At 38.6% G+C, this 22,094-nt stretch overlaps 1 protein-coding gene across 1 annotated transcript; it reads right to left on the bottom strand.

The window, feature by feature from the left end:
* Positions 1–1,066: 1,066 nt before the first annotated feature.
* Positions 1,067–3,854, bottom strand: LOC131624735 (uncharacterized). Its single transcript, XM_058895655.1, has 6 exons — positions 3,641–3,854; positions 2,984–3,572; positions 2,042–2,798; positions 1,428–1,649; positions 1,190–1,373; positions 1,067–1,116 (listed from the first exon to the last, which is right to left on the bottom strand). The coding sequence occupies exons 1-6, from the start codon at positions 3,852–3,854 to the stop codon at positions 1,067–1,069; spliced, it is 2,016 nt and encodes a 671-aa protein (XP_058751638.1).
* Positions 3,855–22,094: the final 18,240 nt, after the last annotated feature.

The raw sequence follows: 22,094 nt of genomic DNA, 5'->3' as shown, positions 1-22,094 counted from the left end.
TTTGGTGAATTATGATACCCCCACTCATCTTCCTACCAGCTGTTGCTAACAAATTAGCACATTCATTCGATTCTCTGTATGCATGCACAAGCCTAATCTCATCAAAATTTCCTAGCAGGCTTTGAATTCTATTCATCAGGATGGCCTCTCCATTATTCCTGTTATGCTTCTGAAGGATAGTTTCCACAACAACCTTAGAGTCCGAGTGAGCTTCCACTTTCCTATATCCATATCCAAGAGTCAAAACGATACCTTCATAAATCCCCCGGTATTCTACCCGGAGAGCACTACAATTCCTAACAAACTTCGAAAAGCTGCCAATCCACATACCCGGTGAATCTCTAATAATACCTCCGCATCCAGACTTACCATAGCCATCCGTCGCTCCATCTACATTAAGCTTGACAAACCCAGCTTCCAGAAAGCACCAATGAAAATTATTCACTTCCAACCTTCTATCCATGATGCTTTTCCTGACCTTGATAGCGTCATTGTATTCTTTAATCCTCCCAAAAAAGAATTTCCTCACTTGCATCGGTCTAATGAACCCTTGGTTATGGATCTCCTTATTCCTCCAAAACCAGATGAAATAACAGCCAAAGGCCCAGTAATTGCTCCACTCATTTGCCATCCTTCTGCTCATAGACATATTCAGCTCAATCCAATCACTCAGGCTCCCAGTGTAAAAATCCTGAGCAATACCGATAGGAACTGCATTATCCCAAACCCGCTTTGCAAGCTTGCAGTCTCTAAGCGCATGTAACATGGATTCACAAACATGCCCGCACAGACTGCACCTGGAATTCCCGAAACCAAAACCATTCAATCTGAAATTTGTAAGCAGCCTATCATGGTACACTAACCAAATAAAACTTCGCACTCTTTCAGGTACTTGGAGTTTCCAGATCCCATCCTAACTCTTGTTTACATTACCGTCCTCTTCATTGAGCATATAACAATACATCTTCCCAATAGAAAAGGATCCATCGTCTTCATTCAATACATGGAAGGAGTCCCTAAGCTCATTAGCAACAAGAGGTAAAATAACAGCTATCTTCATTCTAATTTATGGTCGAATCCACTCCATAATCCTCCAATTCCAGTCACCATCCTCCCCTACAAGATCACAAACCATAACATCATTAACATCCGGAGGTATATGGTCTACACTATCCATAAATAAACTCACCAGCTTCTACCCAACAATCTTGCCACGTCTTTACATCTGCACCATCACCAGTCCTCCAAACACCAAGCTCTCGAAGGTTAGCAGAGGTTTTCACAATGGATTTCCACAAGGCTGAATTAGAGCCTTTTTCTTTAAGCTGAGTGTTTCTACTCTCAATCTTATACTTTCCTCTCATAGTATTGCACTAAAGATCATTATCACCATTAATAATCTTACACCCAAGTTTCATAATACAAACCTCATTCATAACATGCATATCTCGTAAACCTAAACCTCTAGCATCTTTTGGTTTAGTGACAGCATCCCAGCTTACAGCATGAAACTTCTTTTTATCCTTAGTGTCTCCCCATATAAATCTCGCTGTAACTTCTGAATATGTTTGATGCTCGCAATCGGCAAAATGCTTGTCATCATTGGATAAACTGGAATAGCTTCCATAACACTCTTCGCGAGAGTAACTCTACCCGCGAAGGAAATATTCTGAGCCTTCCAATTATTCAGCCTTTGCATAATTTGCTCTGTCACATAGTCGCAATCATGCTTCCTTAGGGCTTTACCAGTTAAGGGAACCCCTAGATACTTACCAAATCTGCTAGTCTCCCTGAATCTAGACAAACTAACCAACTTGGTTCTCAAGCTTCTGGCCACATTCTTAGAAAAAACAATGTTGGACTTATCCTTGTTGATTTCTTGGTCGGACATCTTGCAGAAGGTATCTAGCGTTTGCTTAATACAAAGAATTTGTTTCTCAGAGGCTTCACCGAATAAAAGTAAGTCGTCTGCGAACATTAAATGAGATATGTGCACACCTTGCCTACCAACATGAAAGGACTTCCACTTTTTCTAATTAACCTCATGCTCAATCAAGTGGGACAACTTGTCAATGCACATAACAAAGAGATACGGGGATATCGGGTCCCCCTGACGAATACCCCGGTGAGGCCTAAAGAACTCACTATGATTACCATTCCAGTTGACATTCGTTTCAACACTAATAACACCATGCATAATAATGTTGATCATGTCGTCTTGAATTCCTACTTCACTGATAATTCTCCAAATAAACTCCCAATTAAGCTTGTGATAAGCTTTAGACAAATCAATCTTGATGGCAAAGAGCCTATGCTTCCCTTTCTTGTTATTCATGCAGTGCGTTACTTCATTCGCGATGATAATATTCTCATGAATAGAGAGACTAGGTACGAACCCGGTTTGATACGGGGAGACAAGATAAGCCATAAACGATTTTAATCTACTAACCGCCACCTTGTTGATAATTTTGTAGATCGTGTTGCACAGAGAAATTGTCCGAAATTGATTGATAGTTTGAGGTTGCTCCACCTTTGGTATAAGACATATATTTGTCTTTTTTATTTCACTAATCATGCTAGGGCACTTCCACTCTTCCTTCACAAAATTATAAACATCATTACCAACAACATCCCAAGACTTTTGATAGAATCCTGCTGGAAATCCATCGGGACCTAGCGCCTTCCACGGCTTCATGGAAAACACATCATTTTTAACTTTAGCATAGCTAATCTCACCCTTTATCTCATTCACTCTATCACTACTGAGAATCGAATATCCCACATCATATTTATTCCAACTACACCAAGAGTTGGAACTATCAAACAATTTTTTATAAAACGTTGTAACATGCTCCTACAAACTATTTTGGTCTTCCAACCACGTACCATTATCATTCTTCAACATAAGGATTTTTTTCTTTTCCTTCTAGCGATAGTTTTCATGTGATAGTATTTGGTATTCCGATCCCCGTAAGCTACCCACGTAGTCCTCGATCTTTGATGCCACATAATTTCCTCCTGATTAAGGATACCACTAAGTTCCTCTTGTAAATTAGCTTCCAGCTTCCTCATGCCGCCATAATTGTCCTGTAGCTGAAGCTTTTTCTGCGTGCCTTCAAGCCTTTTAATAATCTCCTTCTTCCTTCTTTTGATCTTATCAAAGGTGTCAAACTTCCACCTATCGATGTCTTCAACAACATTATTGAGATTTATTCTAATAGGAATGTTCGTTGTCCAGGACTTTTGAAGCATATCATGATATGATTCATTCAGAACCCACACATTCTCGAATCTAAAAGAGTTTGGAGCGTGCTCGAAATTATCCTCTTTAAGGTTAATGAGAATACGGTGGTGATCCGAAAACTCCACTCTAACCAAAAACTTCACATAGGCTTTCGGAAATTGGATTCTCCAGTCATCATTACTCAGAGCTCTATCCAACTTCTCATAGATTCTTTGACCACCATGATAAATGGGACCCCTCCACGTGAATTTAGGGTCATTAGACTCTACATCATTCACTCTACAAGTATCCATCCTGTCTCTAAATCTCTTGCACCTACTGAGAGATACTGGCAATCCACATTTTTCTCGGTACTATGCGTTATATCATTAAAGTCACCACCCATAATCCAAGTACCCTTAATACTACCAGCTAAATTCTGCAGCTCCTTCCAAAGAAGATTTTTCTGTAGCTCATTAGGGCTCGCATAAATAGCAGTAAAATACCACTCCTCCTTCTCAATCTCCATTTTAAAATGGATAAATTGCATCTCCTTCTTGCCCATAATGAGTCTGATATCATACAACTTCCAGGCAACCACTAACCCTCCAGCATAGCCGCTATTCTCCATGCTCTCCAAACAATCATATCCCAACCTTTTTAAATAATTACTAAGAATGCCCGAATTACATCTAGTTTATACAAAAACCAAAACAGAAGGTTTATAATTCTCTATATATTGCTTACAATATCTGTAAAAAGCCCGACTCGCCGCACCCCTACAATTCCACACCATAATTTTGAAGTTTGTACTAATCATAACAACTAATTGAGAATAGACCATAACCATATTCCATACTTAAGGAGTTTCCTTAACATTATCCAATGTCTCCTCTTGCTCAGAATCATCTCTCTCCTCATTTGTTCCTGCAGCATCCATTTCCAAGATATGGTCAGCCTCAGCATTCAAAATATTCCTTTTTTCATTTACCTAAAGCATTATATCGGGAGGTATATCAACCTCTACTCTTTATTTTGTGCTTGAATGGGCATGCACCAATCGCAACGAGCCACCTGGATCTTCACTGTCACCCATGTTGCTTCTTTTATCTACCCCCACAATGCTCGTGTCTCTCCTTTTAATATTAAATAGTTCAAATTTGTCTGCCACATGTATATCTCTTGGATTCATCTTGCCAAAAATATCCTCCATTCCAAACACACTTATCCCACTGCTTTTCTCCTTTACTTGAATGCCACCATGTATAACCAGAAGATCCTTTTTGCTTTTTATTTCCTTTTTAATGTTTCCTACCATTCCCAGTAATAAATTCCTTGTTTTTACTGCTATGATTCCCATCAATCATTTCCCCATTAATTTCAAGGCTGAATAAGGAATTTATTATCTCATCATTTCCATTTATTCCTTTTTTATTCAACCTAGGAGTCTGCTTGACACACCATCAATGATCCCATAATTCCTGTGTCGGCCAATATCTCTCTCCTTATTAACCTCGAATTTATCAACATGTCTTACCCCACCTACACCTTCTTTATTGGTATTTATTTCCATTTCCAAGTCATAACTACCAACCTTCTCATTAATGTTATCAATTTCATCTCTTTTACTACCAAACAATTATGAATCCTCACTTTCCAAAACAAGAAATCTGGACCCGCTAGTTTTGGAATTTTCATTAATTTTGGCCGGACCAATGTTTTTCCGACCATCCACCGGTTTCTTGTTTCTCCTAGGTTTCTGGACAATATTCCAAGCGCTTTCTTTGTCTGTAAGCATGGGATTAGAGCCTCCATTACCAGCCTCAGCATGACCGCTAGTACCTTCCCCAGCCACTCCTTCATTCTCATTCCTATTTCCAGAATATGCACATCCTTCCTTATAATGCCCATACCTGCCACAAGAAAGACAAAGCAGATGTAAACTGTACCACCCCAAATTTACCCAACGGTTTAACAACAAAATCAGAGTGCGAAATTCCAAACAACATACTTGAGGCATCACATTTATCAACTTAAAACATATTCACATACAAGCTCATTAATAAAGATACATAACACATATCCATGGGGGAGAATTCATAACCCAAAGTTCATTCAAAACCAAATCAACTTTAAAACAATGCATCGGAATTCATAAACTCATAAACTTCAAATAATAGCATCCTTGTCAACATGACAACAACTAAACAAATCGTCTTCATAAAACAACACAAGAGTTAAACTAAAAACATGACAAAGCAACTACGTGTCAATCCCTCAGAGTGCTACGTATCAGAGCAACGAATACCAACTCAAACTACTAACTATAATGGCTACTCCACATCGTTACTTGCACGTTACCAATAGAGGGTAACATTCAAACATAAGGGGTGAGATATCAAACAATATAAAGGAACGTACAATAATACTTATAGAAAAGATAAGATCATACACATTTCACCATTTCTCATCGTTAAGCAACTTGCATCATAACAACAAGGTTATTAATCATCCATAACAACATGTCCAAATTCATGACTATGTCATCAACCAATTATAACATCCACTTCATAAACATAACGACTCAAATTCAACTCAACAATATGAACATGCATGTGGTACCATTTGGAGTAAAACTCTCGTCTCAAACATTTGCCACTTGGGCCATCGTCATTGCCATTTTCAAGCTAATAGTCACTATTGCCATTTTTAGGCCATCGTCGTTGCCATTTTCAGGCTAATAATCATTTATGCAATGAATGCGACTCAATGATGCACATCCATAAAAAACAACATTCATAATACACAACAACATCATCTCAACAACATCGTCTCAATGCCAAGATTTCAATGGCGACAACAATATCATTACTATTAGAGTGATTCATCACTTCTCAACCACGTATTTATGAGATACAATCATACACAATTATTCAACTTCACAGTACATTACCAAATGGGGAAAATACAATTCAAGAAAAGTTTTCAAAAGTCATTCCAATCATTCTCATTAGATAGGCATTGATTTCAGTTTTACGGAGGTTCAAACGATGAGTAAAAAGGAGTTACGAATCAAAAGATACAACAATTAGAAGTTTCAAAATATTTTTGACAGCAAAGTTCTCTTAGCGGGCTTCAAGCGCGCTTTGCAGAACTAAAAATAGAATCGAACCACTTTTGCAGCTCCGCTTAGCGGGCCAATCTCGCTTAGCGGACTTGCGAATTTCAAAATTTGTTCCCAGACTTCGCTTAGCAGGCCAATCTCTTCTTTCACCAAATGATCTTCTAATTTTCTATTTTCTCAATTTCCCTTGTTTTGTTAAATTTACTAACTTACTATTACTAATGGGCTCTAATTAGCACCTCTCACTTACTAATACTAACACTAAGTTAGGCCCAATAGCGGATAGTCTAACCATGCCATTACTACTAATTCTCAGCAAAATAACATAAAACAAATTAATCACATAATTAACACATAAATCACACAGCACACAATAAAATAGATAATTGAAATAAAAATGGGTGTTACAACTCTCCCCCACTTAGAATATTCCTGTCCTCAAAAATTTACTTCATTCAAACAACTCAGGATACGAATCTCGCATCTTGCTTTCCAATTCCCACGTCATACTCTCTCCGGTAACTCTCGACCACACGACTTTCACCAAATCAATCTCCTTGCCTCTAAGCGTCTTTGTCTCGCGGTCCTCAATTCGTACCGACATAGTCTCCACTGTGAGATTATCCCGTACTTACATATCATCCATATGAATCACATAAGATGAATCAAAAATATATTTGCGACACATGAAACACGTCATGCAAATTCGAAAGATTCGGCGGTAATGCCACTCTATACGCCACATTCCCAACCTTGTCCAAAATCTGATACGGTCCAATAAAACGAGGAGTGAGCTTCTTAGACTTCAACGCATCGCCCCACACCGGTCACCGGCGTGACTCTCAAAAACACATGATCACTAGCCTGAAATTCCAAATCTTTCCTCCGTTTATTATGGTAACTTTTCTGTCTACTCTGAGAAGTCTTCATATTCTCTCGAATTAACTTCACTTTCTCAGTAGCCTCTTGAAAAATCTCTGGTCCAAGTACTACACTCTCTCCAAATTCCTGCCAACAAACGGAGTCCTACACCTCCGACCATACAACACTTCAAAAGGCGCCATTCCAATACTAGAATGGTAACTATTGTTGTAAGTGAACTCGATCAATGGAAGATAAGTATCCACGAACCTCCTTGGTCAAGAACACACGATCTCAACAAATCCTCCAATGACTGAATAGTCCTCTTCGTCTAACCATCTGTTTGAGGATGATACGCCGAACTCAACCTCAACTTAGAACCCAGTGCTCCTTGCAAAATTTTCCAAAAATAAGAAGTAAACCTCAGATCTCTATTCGAAGCAATACAAAAAGGAACATCATGCAGCTTAACAATCACATTAGTATAAATCTCTGCCAACTTCGAAACTGGATAAGTGATGTTAATAGGAATAAAATGAGCTGACTTCATAAGCCTATCAACGATCACCCAAATTGAATCATGTCCTCTTGAAGTATTTGTCATACCCCAAAATTTGCCCTCCTCTTTTCATCTCCAATAACTCAAGGCTCAGGGGTTCTTCTCAAGCAACTCTCTCCTAACCGAGGGTCTCAAAACTAGGGTTTGCAGGTTATCAAAGGAATTTGAGTGTCTAAAGTCTCAAATGGATCCCAAGGTGTCTCACATGTATCAAGGCACCTCCATGTCAAAATTCAAGCTTATATTCCAAGGATTGCTCATTCAATGGCTCAGATGATCAATGATCGACTATGTTGACCTAAAAGTCAACTATAGTCAAAATACAGTCAAACTTCAAGATTTTTGGTCAACATCAAGTATGTGAGGTTATATCCATCATTTGATCAAAGGTTGATCATGATCCATCAATAGAAACTCAGAAATGAACAAATGCAAACGGTTCAAATTAGGGTTTCTTTAGGAGAAAGTCAACGCAACTTTGACTGACCATAACTTTCACATGGAGCATCAAAAATTTCCCAACCAAAGCCTATTTTGAAGGAAATTTGATTCTCTACAACTTTGTCTCTCACAATCCAAGGCTATAAATGCTTCATTCAAGAGATATGGCGCAATACGTTATAGGTCCTCCAAAAAGTCAATGAAATATACCTTTTGGGTCAAAGCTCATAACTTGAAAATGGAAGCTTTAATGGGGATGAAACCAAAAGGAGTGTTTAGAGGACTCTTTAAGCTTTCTAAAAAGTCCTATAACACCTCTATAAGATCAAAATTGAAGGAAATACAAGGCGCACAAGTTGACTAAAAATCAAGAAAAAGGTGAAACCCTAAATGAAGAATCTTGTAGTTTTAAGTAATGGGCCATGGGTTTTAGGTTATCCACGTGATTTTGAGATCATGCAAGGCCCAAAGATCATTTGATATTTATTTTATGATTTTTATTACATTTATTTTGGATTTATTCATTTAAATTCAACTTAAATCAAATAAAATCAAAAATAAATAAAATCAAATCATGTAAAATATTTCCATTCATTGAATCAAGTCAAGATTCATGTACCAAGGGGCAATTACACGTTGGAAAGGTCATGAAAAATAGCATGGAACTTAAAATAGAAATATTTTATAATAAAATCAAACCAAATTTTTTTTTCAATGAAGATTGGATCTTCTTCCAAATATTTTTAACCTAATTTGATTCTCATATATAATGACAACAAAACTCAGAGGAGAGGGGGGACGAAAACTGACTCACAAACCCTATTCTAAATTTTCAAAATACAAATAAACTAGGGCAATTGAAAAAGAAAACTTGCAGCCGTTCTCCAGGGATTCCCAGCACTCCTTCACGTTCTCTAAACTCCCAGGAACCATCTCCAATCCTTGTACGAACTCAGAAGGGTCTGGAGCGTCCCCCATGGCTCTCACGTGTTCATGACATTCATGAATCTCAGGTTTTTAATCTAAGGCGTTTAAATTGATTCTATGCATGTATACTTGCTAATCATATTGTTTAAGATTGTTTTGAACCGTTAGTGGTGAGTTTTAGCGCAGGAATAGTGAAGTGCCATTGTTAGGGCACAAGCTTGCTATCTCCTCGTATTGGCTCTTACCGTGCGTTTTAGGGAAAGACGAAGGCACCATTGAATTCAGAGGACCCTTTTTAGTGTATCTGGGCTCTTTTCTTATTATGTTTAACGCTTTTATATGAGTTTTGATATTTCAGGAAATTGCTACGAGAAGTCGCAGCTGAACCGTGGCTGATACTGAAGCTAATTCGTAGCTATTCTCATGGGGAAGATGATGAATAGTAGGTGGGAAAGTTTGACCACGCGGTGGCATGCTTGTATTGGCTGGACGATTTTGTCTTCTCTCTCCTACCCCACGCGGGAAGACATGATTGGCCGGTCAAGTATTCAACTCTCTCTCAGCCATTCTCATTGGTTAACGCGTGAAAGCGTGGGGCCCAGTCTGATCAGCTTTTGATTTGGTCCAATCTCTTGCTTGTTTAATATATATTTATTTTGGTGTATTCACATAACAACTAAATGATGCAGCAGAATTGGTGAAAGCGTGTGGACATTAACCTTGAGGGCTTGGATTCAAATCCTGGCCAAGACATATTATTTTTGGTTAATAGCAATTTTCAGATCCCATGCATTCACCCCATATAGGGCTTACAATACAACCTCGACTATGCATCATCGGATCTCCTATAAGCCAAATCTAACGTCCAGGGAGAGCACCTCTATCATGCACCCTCAAAGGCTGCCATATGGGATTACTGTCCAGGTTCTTTTAATTCTTTTATTTTTATAAATTGATTTTTTGTATTTTCTATTTTAATTCTAGGATCTCTTTTTATAAATTTAATTTAAGTTTAATAATATAATTAAATTATGATTAGGGTTATAGTTTATATTTTCCCGATTATATTCCGATTATCCGACTATCCTGATTAATTAGTTTAATTTTAATAATAAATCACAAAAATCCCAGAACGGTGATATAAAACCATTAGATCCCATTAGCCTTTTTTCAGCCATAATATTAAGATTTAACTTATTATTCGCTTCGATTAAATCAATTGATCGCGGTGGGTAATAATCAAATAATTACCTAATTCTTAAATATAAATTAAAATAATATTTATTTTGCTAAATGGTTTTAACCAAAGCTATTGGTTACGATGATTAGCATTTCCTCCTTAAAAATTCGTTATTATTTTTAATCAAAGCTATTGATTATGAGGGATAACGATAAATTAATAATTATATTAAAATACATTCCATTTGCTAAAAGTGATAATCGAATCAATCGATTAGAATTGCCAGCGATCCTTTACTAATCTATTAATTATGGTGATCAAACCTATTGATCATCGCGATTAATAGTACAAATTAAAATCAGGGTTGTACGCCCAAATCTAAAAACATTCAAAACACTTCAAATCAAACTACGGATCTTCATCCTTATTCAAAACTACGACAGGCCATTCAAAAAGCCTTCAGACAACTTTCAACCATATCAAATTCAATTCTAAGGCGTACAACCTTGTCCCCGAACTACGTTGACTCTGATTCTCCCTAAGGAGATACGTAGGCACTTGGATAACCAAGGCGAGTTCCCCTTCCCTTTAAATCTCATTTTTTCCCGTTTCATCTCTCTTAATTATTTAACGCTCGAAAGCATAAACCTTACCTTAATACTCTTAGCCATAAAATTGTTGACCTTAGATTCAAAGCCATAGGAAAGGGTTAAGGGTGCCTAACACCTTCCCTCGACCTGAATATAGTATCTTACCCTGATCTCTATACTGCGTAGGGTTTCCTATTCGCCCTTCAGAATAGGTGGCGACTCTCAGTCTTAATTTTTTTTAGGGCAGGTTGCTACAGCTGGCGACTCTGCTGGGGATAACTTAATAGTGAATACTATGCTCCTATAGGTTTTGGCAGGGTTTAGCTTTGGCGCATTTTAGGGTTTGGCAAACTTGCCATTTTTAGGGTTTGGGGTAGGTTCATCTTTATAATAAATATTTTATTTATTTGTTTAGTTTTTTGTCATTGGTTTTTTTATTGAATGTTTTATTTAAAATGTTTGATTATATATTATATGCATTGCTGGTTTTTTTTATGTTGTGTTAAACCCTAAGTGTGGGAGTTAACTTTGAGATCAGGGGGGAATCGAATCGCCTACGAGTCTCATTGATAACTCCACTCGGAGTGGGTTGAGTATTCGAAAATATCCAAAACGAGGCTTGACTTTGTTGAGGGCGGGACTGGATACTTGGCTGATCTCTCGAGAACCTACCCCAAAAATTCGAACCTCATGGATAAAATGAGTTGTTCTAAAATCCGAAGAGACAAAAAGTCTCGGAGGCTACGAACGACCCCATGAGACCTTCTAGAACCCCCCCATAAAAAGGTTGGCTCCCTAAAGCCGCTATGTCGAACCTATGAACCTAGGACTTTTGGGCTTATGTGCTTATTATATGTTTGCAATTTATATGCTTCGAGTATCTATGCGTTTCAATTTTGCAGGTACCCCTACGTATTCCCTAGTCTATAGGGATCCTATTCTTAAAATCGTGTCCTTCGTACGAAGGACACCTTTGTTAGCATACGTCGATTGGCCTCTCGATGGCCATGAGATCCAGTGACTGTCTCGAACGGTCACCCCATGCTTACTCCTACGTACTCCCTAGCCTATAGGGATTCTCTTTTTTCGTCCATTTGTCTTTACAAACGACACGTCCTTCCCCTGAAGGACGTCCTCATTAACGCACGTCGATTGGCCTCTCGATGGCCATGAGAGCGGGTAACTGTCTTGAACGGTCAACCCGTGCTTGCTCCCGCACACCCTCTAACTTGTAGGATTTGGATTTCCATCTGTACATCCTTCATTCCCTAGCATGTAGGGATTTCTTTTCATCCGATATCGTCCTTAGATAGGTTGCGTTCCGCATAGAGAACCTTCCCACAAGGGACAACTTCATTGGTACACGTCTATCGGCCTCTCGATGGCCATGAGACTTGGCGACTGTCTTGAACGGTCACCAACCGCTACCTTCTGCATACTCCATAATCTAAGAGATTTCCATTGGCGTGTCATAATATTTATCCTACAAAGATTCCACGAGGGTCCAATGTCGCCTCTAAGGTTATCCCTAGGATCGCATGTCACCCGTTTGCATTGCATGCAAGGAGTTATAATACAAGGAGTCTTGTACATACGCATGCATTTGCATTTTCATGCATCCATACATTTACATTGACATTTACATTTGCATTCATATCTTCGCCCGCATCCACACTTACCGTGCTAGCCGATTTCCCGAGACTCGTGGAGAAAAACTAAAGAGGAGAAAGAAGGAGGATAAACAATTAAGAATGATCTTAAGGAAAAGAGGACGCCTTTCACCATGCCAGCCACATGCCCACGCCTTGTCGTAACAGGATTGTGAATGCAACAAAGGTTATTATCGAGCAAGGATTAGTTCAACAACGAAGTTCCCTCATAGATACACTCAAGAGGTATCTAGTCATAAGGGGGTTCATCTACGAACATAGCAAACTTACAAGGACGCTCTACAATAACCTGGGGGCAAGGATTAGTCCAACTGGGGGCAATATCCTGAACAAAGATGCATAAATACGATGGAGAGAAGGCGACCTGTGTTAACTCCACACTAAGGGGCAAAAGGGTCATAGGCGTTCTCTCTATCAATCTACAAACTCTGGGGTTTACGAACGGTGTGATACTATCCTAAAAAAAAAAGCAAAAAAGAAGAAGCAAAAGAGGTTCAGTCAAAAGAAACTCATGAAGTTCCAATACGACAAAAACCCACCGCTAACAATTTTTTCCTGACAGGTTTGACGTGTCCAAGGAGAACTCGAGGTTACCCTTCACTTCTACAAGTCCACGAACTAAGGAGTAGACAAAGTCGACAGACTCACAAAGGAGATTGCCCTTAGGATTAATAGGTGTATCTTTCAAGTTGTAATTCCTACGATCACAAAATGCTATTTGATGTGAAACGTTGTACCTTTCGAATAGTAATTCAATAAAATAATCATGCATGTTTTGAAATCAATTCTTTCGCTCCGCTTTTGCATTACTACGACTTTCCATTTCAAATTATCTTTCAAATTATCACTCCCAATCATTAACAAACTTGAGGGAGAATGACGAATACAAATAACTAAGTCTCGCTAAACATATGCTTTCAAGGTAAGACCGAGCCGAGGATGTACTGGCATTGTTTCAATTCCCAAACAGTGGAGGTATAAGGATGTTAATCCCTCGTCACCCCCTCGAGCCAGGAGTTGGAGTTTGTTTCTACTTTTCAAAAAAACCTTGATTTCAACCAGGGGCAGCGTAGATTTCGATTAATTCAATGGTGCATTTTGTTTGTCAAGAGAATCAGTCAATCTAAGCAAGGATTCAAGCAAAGGATCAAGCATAAGGGTCGAGCAAAGGTTCAAGCACGTCTTCTTCTTCTTCGCATTCATCAAAGATTGAGGAAGCAACGGAGATAACTTTCACAGTATCTTCTTCCTCAGTATATCATTCAAGATCGAGGAAGTATCAAAGGCGAAGCTTACAAATCAAAATCAACATGGCGGTCACAACATTCAATATCCGAGGATCAATACTTCCAAAGGAGCGTTCAAAAGGAAAAGAAAAAAAATGCCCGCTAAGTCAAAATTCCATAAAAGAAAACAAAAATGACTTAGGCATCCCGATGGATCAAACTCAAAGGAGTTGGTTCATGCACAAATAAGGGATAGGAAAAAAAAACACAAAGGCGAAATGCAAAGGATAACCTTGTGACTGCTAAACCATCGAAGCTTCACATCAATGCTTGGGTCTTTACAACTGCTTGGATCCTCACTAATGCTTCCGCTCAACATCAGAACTGAAAATAATTCTCTTGCAAACAAAGCACATCCCTTGGATTAGGCGAACTTTAGGATCTGGAGAACATCAAGGAGAAAGGGATGGGTTAAATAATATTTTAAGCCTTATATCCATTGGTTTTTAAAAACATGAACCAGGCCAAGTTACAACATTTAAAAGTCCTAATTGAGGCAAGGTTAACCACGAAAGCATATTAAGCAGGATTCTGTTATACTGACTCCTATGTTTGTTAAAACTATTTCTAACCACTACGCTTCTTCAAGCATTCATTTCTAAAACATCCAGTCCTAAATCATAACGGACTTCGATTTCAAAACTTGCATACGCATTCCATTGGAGCTACTTCTTAAAGGGTACAACGCCATCCACGAATATACACTTAGCACAAAGGCGATCATTTCTGATAAAGACTCTTGAATGGGGAAACCACGTCTAGAGGGTTTTCCTAAAACAGGGGCATATAACCAAACATCCTATTAACTAGGGGCATTCTTCCTAAAGTTCAATCGACTTGGGGAACCTCTCGAAGCAATAACAATCAGGGGCATGTCAAACATGGGAAGAATCCAAATTCAAAAGGATAGCACGCTATGGATAACCCTCCATATCCTGGGGATTAAGGGCATACCCTTCAATCTAGACGTCAAAGTATATGACGAGGTTATTTCTCGGAGCGCTTCCCTCATGGCCGAGAGATCACAAGCATCTTTTTCTACTAAACATTGGAGCATTGGGTATCAAATCCATAAGGTAAACAATTCAAAAGATTAAAGGTATGGAGAACCTCTAAGGTTAAAGGTGTGGAGAACCTCGAAAGGTTAAAAGCGTGGAGAACCTAAAAAGGTTAAAGGCGTGGAGTAATTCAAAAGCCTAAACCGGGGCAATACACACGACATAAGGAGAAGGCGTTCTTGCGCTTTACAACATCTGACAAATCATTCTCCTAACTACAATCTTCAAAGTTAAAAAAAAAACAGGTATTGGGGAATCGTGCTAGCATCCAACAACCATCCAACCTCGGCGAGCTATATACGCTTGGTTATCAACAACCTACCATTGGGGCATCATGCAAATACATACAAATCATGCATTACACACATTGGTCGATACATTGCACCACACCTTTTTAGGTAGTCTTCTTTAAGACAAATCCTACGGTCCTTTCTAGGAACCTCTTCAGGTAGTCTTTTAAGACATTACTGTTCTAAAAACCTTTTCAGGCAGCCTTTTCTAAGACAATCATCGTCATTTCCAAGAACCTCTTTAGGTAGTCTTTTTCAAGACATTCTACGAACCTTTTCAGGTAGCCTTTTCTAAGACAGTCATCGTCATCTCCAAGAACCTTTTCGGGTAGTCGTCTTTAAAGACATTCTTCATTCCTTGCTAAGAACTTTTTTAGGTGGTCTTCTTTAAGACAAATTTCTATCCTAAGAACCTTATCAGGTAGTCTTATTTAAGACGAATTTTCGTATCCATTCCAGAAACCTTTTCAGGTAGTCTTATAGAAGACATTACTTCGTTCCACTCACTACATCAATCAACATATACATAAGCATAAGCATTACCCGCATACATAAACATTACCAAGCCAACATAAGCATAGTCGTGGTGTAGGTGAAAATATGGTTTAAACAGACTCAATAAGGAGATAAAATCTTAGGATTGACATCAACATCAGCATACATACATATGCGTTAGCATACGCATATCATCTGGGGCATTCACATACTACATATCACAGAGGTCCAATTTTCACTAACTGGCAAATCATTACAAAGTCCATTTCTCGTCCGGGAAAACCATTAAATCCAATTCTCGTTTGGTAGTCAGTTCCCGTCTGACTATTACATTAAATCTAGTTCCCGTCTGGTAGTCAGTTCCCGTCTGATTGTTACATCAAAATTCAAATCATACTACAAAAGCCTAGTTTCCAACCCTCGTGTTGTGATTGGTGTATTTTCCGACCCACGTGTCGTGAGATTTCCAACCCTCGTGTTGTGACAGGTGTGTTTTCCGACCCTCGAGTCGTGAGTCTCCAAACAGGTGAATCTTCTTATGCAGGTACGCTTGTCAGAACCATGGCAGGTAAGTCTTTTGGTGCAGGTAAGTTTGCTAGAACTACTAAGCTTCTTTGATACTATCCATAAAGTCATTATTAATCTTTAACATACCCAACCTAACACTCTTTGGTGTCACTTCATAGACCAAACTCATATCTTTGAATTTCTCAATCAATTCCAATTCCTTAACCATCATTGCCGACATATGAAAAGTCTTTCGGCTTAAAGCATCGGCCACAACATTAGCTTTTCCTGGATGATAATTCAAACCGAAATCATAGTCTTTCAACAATTCCAACCACCTTCGCTGTCTCATATTCAGTTCCTTCTGATCAAACACATACTTTAAACTCTCATGGTCACTAAATAATTCAAATCTAGAACCATAAATATAATGCCGCCAAATCTTCAACACAAACACAACTACAACAAGCTCTAAATCATTCGTGGGATAATTCTTCTCCTGAACTCTCAACTGCCTTGACGAATAAGCAACAACTTTATCATTATGCATAAGCACACCTCCTAAAACCATCTTAGAAGCACCCAATATACCACAAAAGATTCTTCTGGATTAGGCAATATCAAGATCAGAGCCGACGTCAATCTCTTCTTCAACTCGATAAAACTTTCTTCACACTGAAGATCCCACACAAAAGCCTTCTATGAACCTTCTATAATAAATGGCTAATCCCAAAAAGCTTCTAATCTCGGTAGCCGAATTTGGAGTTTCCCATCGCAACTTCTTCTCTTTCAAAACTTGAAACACCAGTTTCAAATGTTCAGCATGCTCTGCTTCTGACTTAGAGTAAATCATTATATCATCAATGAACACCACCACAAACCGATCTAGATAATCATGAAAAATACGGTTCATGTATTCCATAAATACTCCCGACGCATAAGTAACACCGAAGGGCATTAGAGAATACTCATAATGTCCACAACGTGTTCTGAAAGCCGTCTTATGCATATCCTCATCTTTCACTTTAATCTGATGGTAACCCGAACTCAGATCAATCTTGCTAAACACACGCACCAACCAATTGATCCATCAAGTCATCTATTCTTGGAAGCGGATATTTGTTCTTGATTGTCACCTTATTCAACTTCCTGTAATCAATACAAAGTCTCATACTTCTGTCTTTCTTCTTGAATAATAACACTGGAGCTCCCCACGGCGACCCACTTGGTCTGACAAACTTATTCTCAAGTAGTTCCTCCAGTTGCTTCTTCAATTCTGACAGTTCTGATGCAGACATCTTGTACAATTCCATAGACACAGGTCTAGTACCAGGTACAAGATCAATAGAAAATTCAACTTCTCTCTCTGGCGGTACATCAGGAATTTCATCAGGGAAAACTTCAGGAAATTCTCGCACCACCTACAACTCATCTATTATAGCTTGATTCTCAATAGATAACGATGCCACCAACATGAACACTCGCACTTATTCTCTCATTAGCAGGCGCAACTGTCGAGCAGACATTAATTCAACACCTTCTTCTTCAAGAGTAGAGAACCTCACTGACTTGTCATAACAATTAATATGAACATGGTTATACTCTAACCAGTTCATACTTAAGATCACATCCAAACCTCTTAACGGCAAGCAAACAAAATCAACAACAAAGTTTTTATCGAAAATCGACACGGGACACCTTAAACACATAAGAGAATTAGTCACCGATCCCTTAGCTGGAGTATCGACGACCATCTCTCCATTCATGGAAGATAACACAAGACCCAATCTTTCAACACAATCAGCAGAGATAAAGCAATGAGTAGCACCAGTATCAATAATAGTAATTAGAGTAGTGCTATTAATGAAACATGTACCTCTGATGAGTGCATCCTCACTAGTGGTCTGAGTTCCCGACAATGCGAACACCTTTCCACCAGCTTTCTCCTTCTTTGGTTTCGGACACTTGCTACCAATGTGCCCATCTTCACCATAGTTGAAGCAAACCATCTCCTTATGCTTGCACTCAGGCGCCTCATGTCCAAGCTTACCACAACGGAAACACCTCTTCGTATCAACAGTGCATACATTACTCTTATGACCAGCTTTACCACACTTGAAGCACACAATACCAGCAGGAGCATCTCCCCTACTAGTCCTCTTGCCCTCAGTAGCTTTCTACTTACCCTTGCCAACTTGAGCATCATAAGGCTTGCCACGAATTTGTTGACTCTTGCCTTGCTTCTCACTAATAACCTGATAATGAGCATTGTTGTCCTCTTCATAGATTCGACAACTATCAACCAAATCGGCAAAGACACGAATCTTCTGATAACTAATCGCCTTCTTGATTTCCGGGCGCAATCTGTTCTCAAACTTAATGCACTTTGAAAATTCACCATTTGGTCCATCATAATGCTGATAGAATTAAGCCAATTCACCAAACTTAGCAGTATACTTAACAACCGACTTATTCCCTTGTCTCAGCTCAAGGAATTCGATTTCCTTCTTGCCACGAACATCCTTAGGAAAGTACTTCCTCAAGAACTTCCTACGGAACACAACCCAAGTGACCTCCTCACTATTAGCCTCCAACCTCTGACGAGTCTCCAGCAACCACTCATTAGCATCGACTGCTAGCATATGAGTCCCATATCGAACCTTCTGATCTGGATTACAATCTATCATACGGAAGATTCTTTCAATCTCCTTCATCCAGGTCAATGCTCCATCAGTATCATGAGTACCCTTGAAGACAAGTGGATTCTCCCTCTAGAAGGTATCCAAATTGCGAGACGCAACATTCTCACCCACGTTCAGCTGATGTTCCAAAGCATGAGCCATCGCCTCCAATGCACCAGCAATTGCAGCATCGTTCCTCCCAGCCATCTCAACTCGTCACTACAACACAAAAGCAATTAGAACCAAGTAACAATACTCGATTGTTAGACCATACTAAGACACGACACTTGGCCGGACAGATCGACCTGCTCTGATACCATTAATGTAACACCCCAAAACTACCCAACGGTTTAATAACAAAATTAGAGTGCAAAATTCCAAACAACATACTTGAGGCATCACATTTATCAACTTAAAACATATTCACATACAAGCTCATTAATAAAGATACATAACACATATCCATGGAGAGAATTCATAACCCAAAGGTCATTCAAAACCAAATCAACTTTAAAACAATGCAGCGGAATTCATAAACTAATAAACTTCAAATAATAGCATCCTTGTCAACATGACAACAACTAAACAAAGCGTCTTCATAAAACAACACAAGAGTTAAACTCAAAACATGACAAAGCAACTACGTGTCAATCCCCCAAAGTGCTACATATCAGAGGGTAACATTCAAACAGAAGGGGGTGAGATATCAAACAATATAAAAAAACATATGATAATACTTATAGCAGAGATAAGATCATACACATTTCACCACTTCTCATTGTTAAGCAACTTGCATCACAACAACAAGGTTATTAGTCATCCATAACAACATGTCCAAATTAACGACTATGTTATCAACCACTTATAACATTCACTTTCATAAACACAATGACTCAAATGCAACTCAAAAATATGCACATGCATGTGGTACCATTTGGAGTAAAACTCCCGTCTCAAACATTTGCCGCTGGACCATCGTCATTGACATTTTCAGGCTAATAGTCATTGTTGCCATTTTCAGGCCATCGTCGTTGCCAATTTCAGGCTAATAATCACTTATGCAATGGATGCGACTCAATGATGCACATCCACAAAACACAACATTCATAATACACAACAACACTGTCTCAACAACATCGACTCAATGCCAAGATTTCAATGGCGACAACAATATCATTACTATTAGAGTAATTCATCACTTCTCAACCACGTATTTATGAGATACAATCATATACAATTATTCAACTTCACAATACATCACAAAATGGGGAAAATACAATTCAAGAAAAGTTTTCAAAAGTCAATCCAATCATTCTCATTAGATAGACATTGGTTTCAGCTTTATGGAAGTTCAAACGGTGAGTAAAAAGGAGTTACGAATCAAAAGATACAACAATTAGAAGTTTCAAAAAGTTTTTGACAACCAAGTTCGCTTAGCAGGCTTCAAGCGCGCTTTGCAGAACTAAAAACAGAAGCGAACCACTTTCGCAGCTCCGCTTAGCGGGCTAATCTCGCTTAGCGGACTCGCAAATTTCAAAATTTATTCCTAGACTTCGCTTAGAGGACCAGGGTTCGCTTAACGGATGTGCGATTTTGCAGAAAAATAACAGCAAACACAGTTCTGCGAAAAAGCTATCCCACATCTCAAAATCACTTCCAGTCAACAGTTAACAACAAATATAACCAGTATTGAACATCCCATTAACAACAATCATTATCAAAAACATGTTTAGAAGCACAATTTCATGGAATCTTGCATAAACCTTAACATTCCAAATCATGAAATTTAAAGATTAAACACAAATCACACATACAACATCCACTCATATTAATCTCTAACAGTTTCATCAAATACTCAGCAACCATTCATCAATTTCAATTTTCATCAACATCATTAACATTGCAATCTTCACATAAACATGGATACTAAGCATATAATCAAACCCCACCATAATCTAGCATCATACAATCCCTTATCATGAAAGAATCCCACCCTTACCTTGTGTTTTGGATTGAAGATAACTCTAGCTTCAATTTTGGGATTTGACCTAGATTTCTCTCCTCTTCCCTTCTTTCTCTTCTTTTCTCTTCTTTCACCAAACGATCTTCTAATTTTCTATTTTCTCAATTTCCATTGTTTTTTTAAACATACTAACTTATTATTACTAATTAGCACCTCTCACTTACTAACACTAACACTAAGTTAGGCCCAATAGAGAATAGTCTAACCATGCCATTACGACTAATTCCCACTAAAAGAACATAACACCAATTAATCACATAATTAACACATAAATCACACAACACACAATAAAATAGATAATTGAAATAAAAATGGGCGTTACATAAACCTTCATATTCAACCTTATAGCTGCTTCCTTCGATTCTAAACATTGCGAGTAATGGTTTAGCCAAGTTAACAGCCACACAAACCTAGCATATTTCCCTCTCTCCTGCCTGATAGTAGTTTTATCTAGGATCATAGTACTCAATAGGGAGTCCAGAGATTCGAACCAACACTGCGACTTCATCTATGGTATCACTGGTTGGTTAGAAATTTGGACGCCAATCCTTAACTGTCAAATAATGATCGTATATAAACCACAGACCATTAGCCAGGGCAGCCTTCTTATCATCATGCGAGAATGCCACCAGATAATAGTCATTGCTCAAGTCTATAATGCTAATGACCCCTCTTTTCACCCACATTTGATTCAGTCTGCCTTCAAGAGCTTTATAGCCAGTTCTCCTACCTAAAAGCTTCACCATGACTCCTCTCCTCCATGGCCTTTGGATTCTTTTTTCTCCTCCTTAGAAAAAATGAAGTTTGGACAGTCATATCCTCCCACCATTTCTTCTTCCACTTTGATCTCACCATAAGCCACTTCCATTGTATCATCCTCGCCATCACTTCCTCCCCGATCCTCTTCCATCTCCTCCATATTTCTCCCCATCATGATCTCCTTAAAGGAAACTCCTTTTCCTACAAGGGTTTTTCTCAACACCTCTTCACCTTCTTCGTGCTCCTCTCCTGTAAATCTACCTCTGCCGTACTCTTCCTCGGACTTCCATGTGTGCCGTTACCAGTCTTGTCAGCTAGGGCATCGATAAACCCTAGCAGAGGATTCATTATTTGTTGACCAATATTAACTTTTTTCTTTCTCCATATCAAGACTCATTTTTTTATGAATTTAATACAATT

Source organism: Vicia villosa, unplaced genomic scaffold, assembly GCF_029867415.1.
Source record: "Vicia villosa cultivar HV-30 ecotype Madison, WI unplaced genomic scaffold, Vvil1.0 ctg.000159F_1_1_3, whole genome shotgun sequence".
Taxonomy (NCBI): domain Eukaryota; kingdom Viridiplantae; phylum Streptophyta; class Magnoliopsida; order Fabales; family Fabaceae; genus Vicia; species Vicia villosa.
This window is presented reverse-complemented; position numbering and strand designations above follow the sequence as displayed.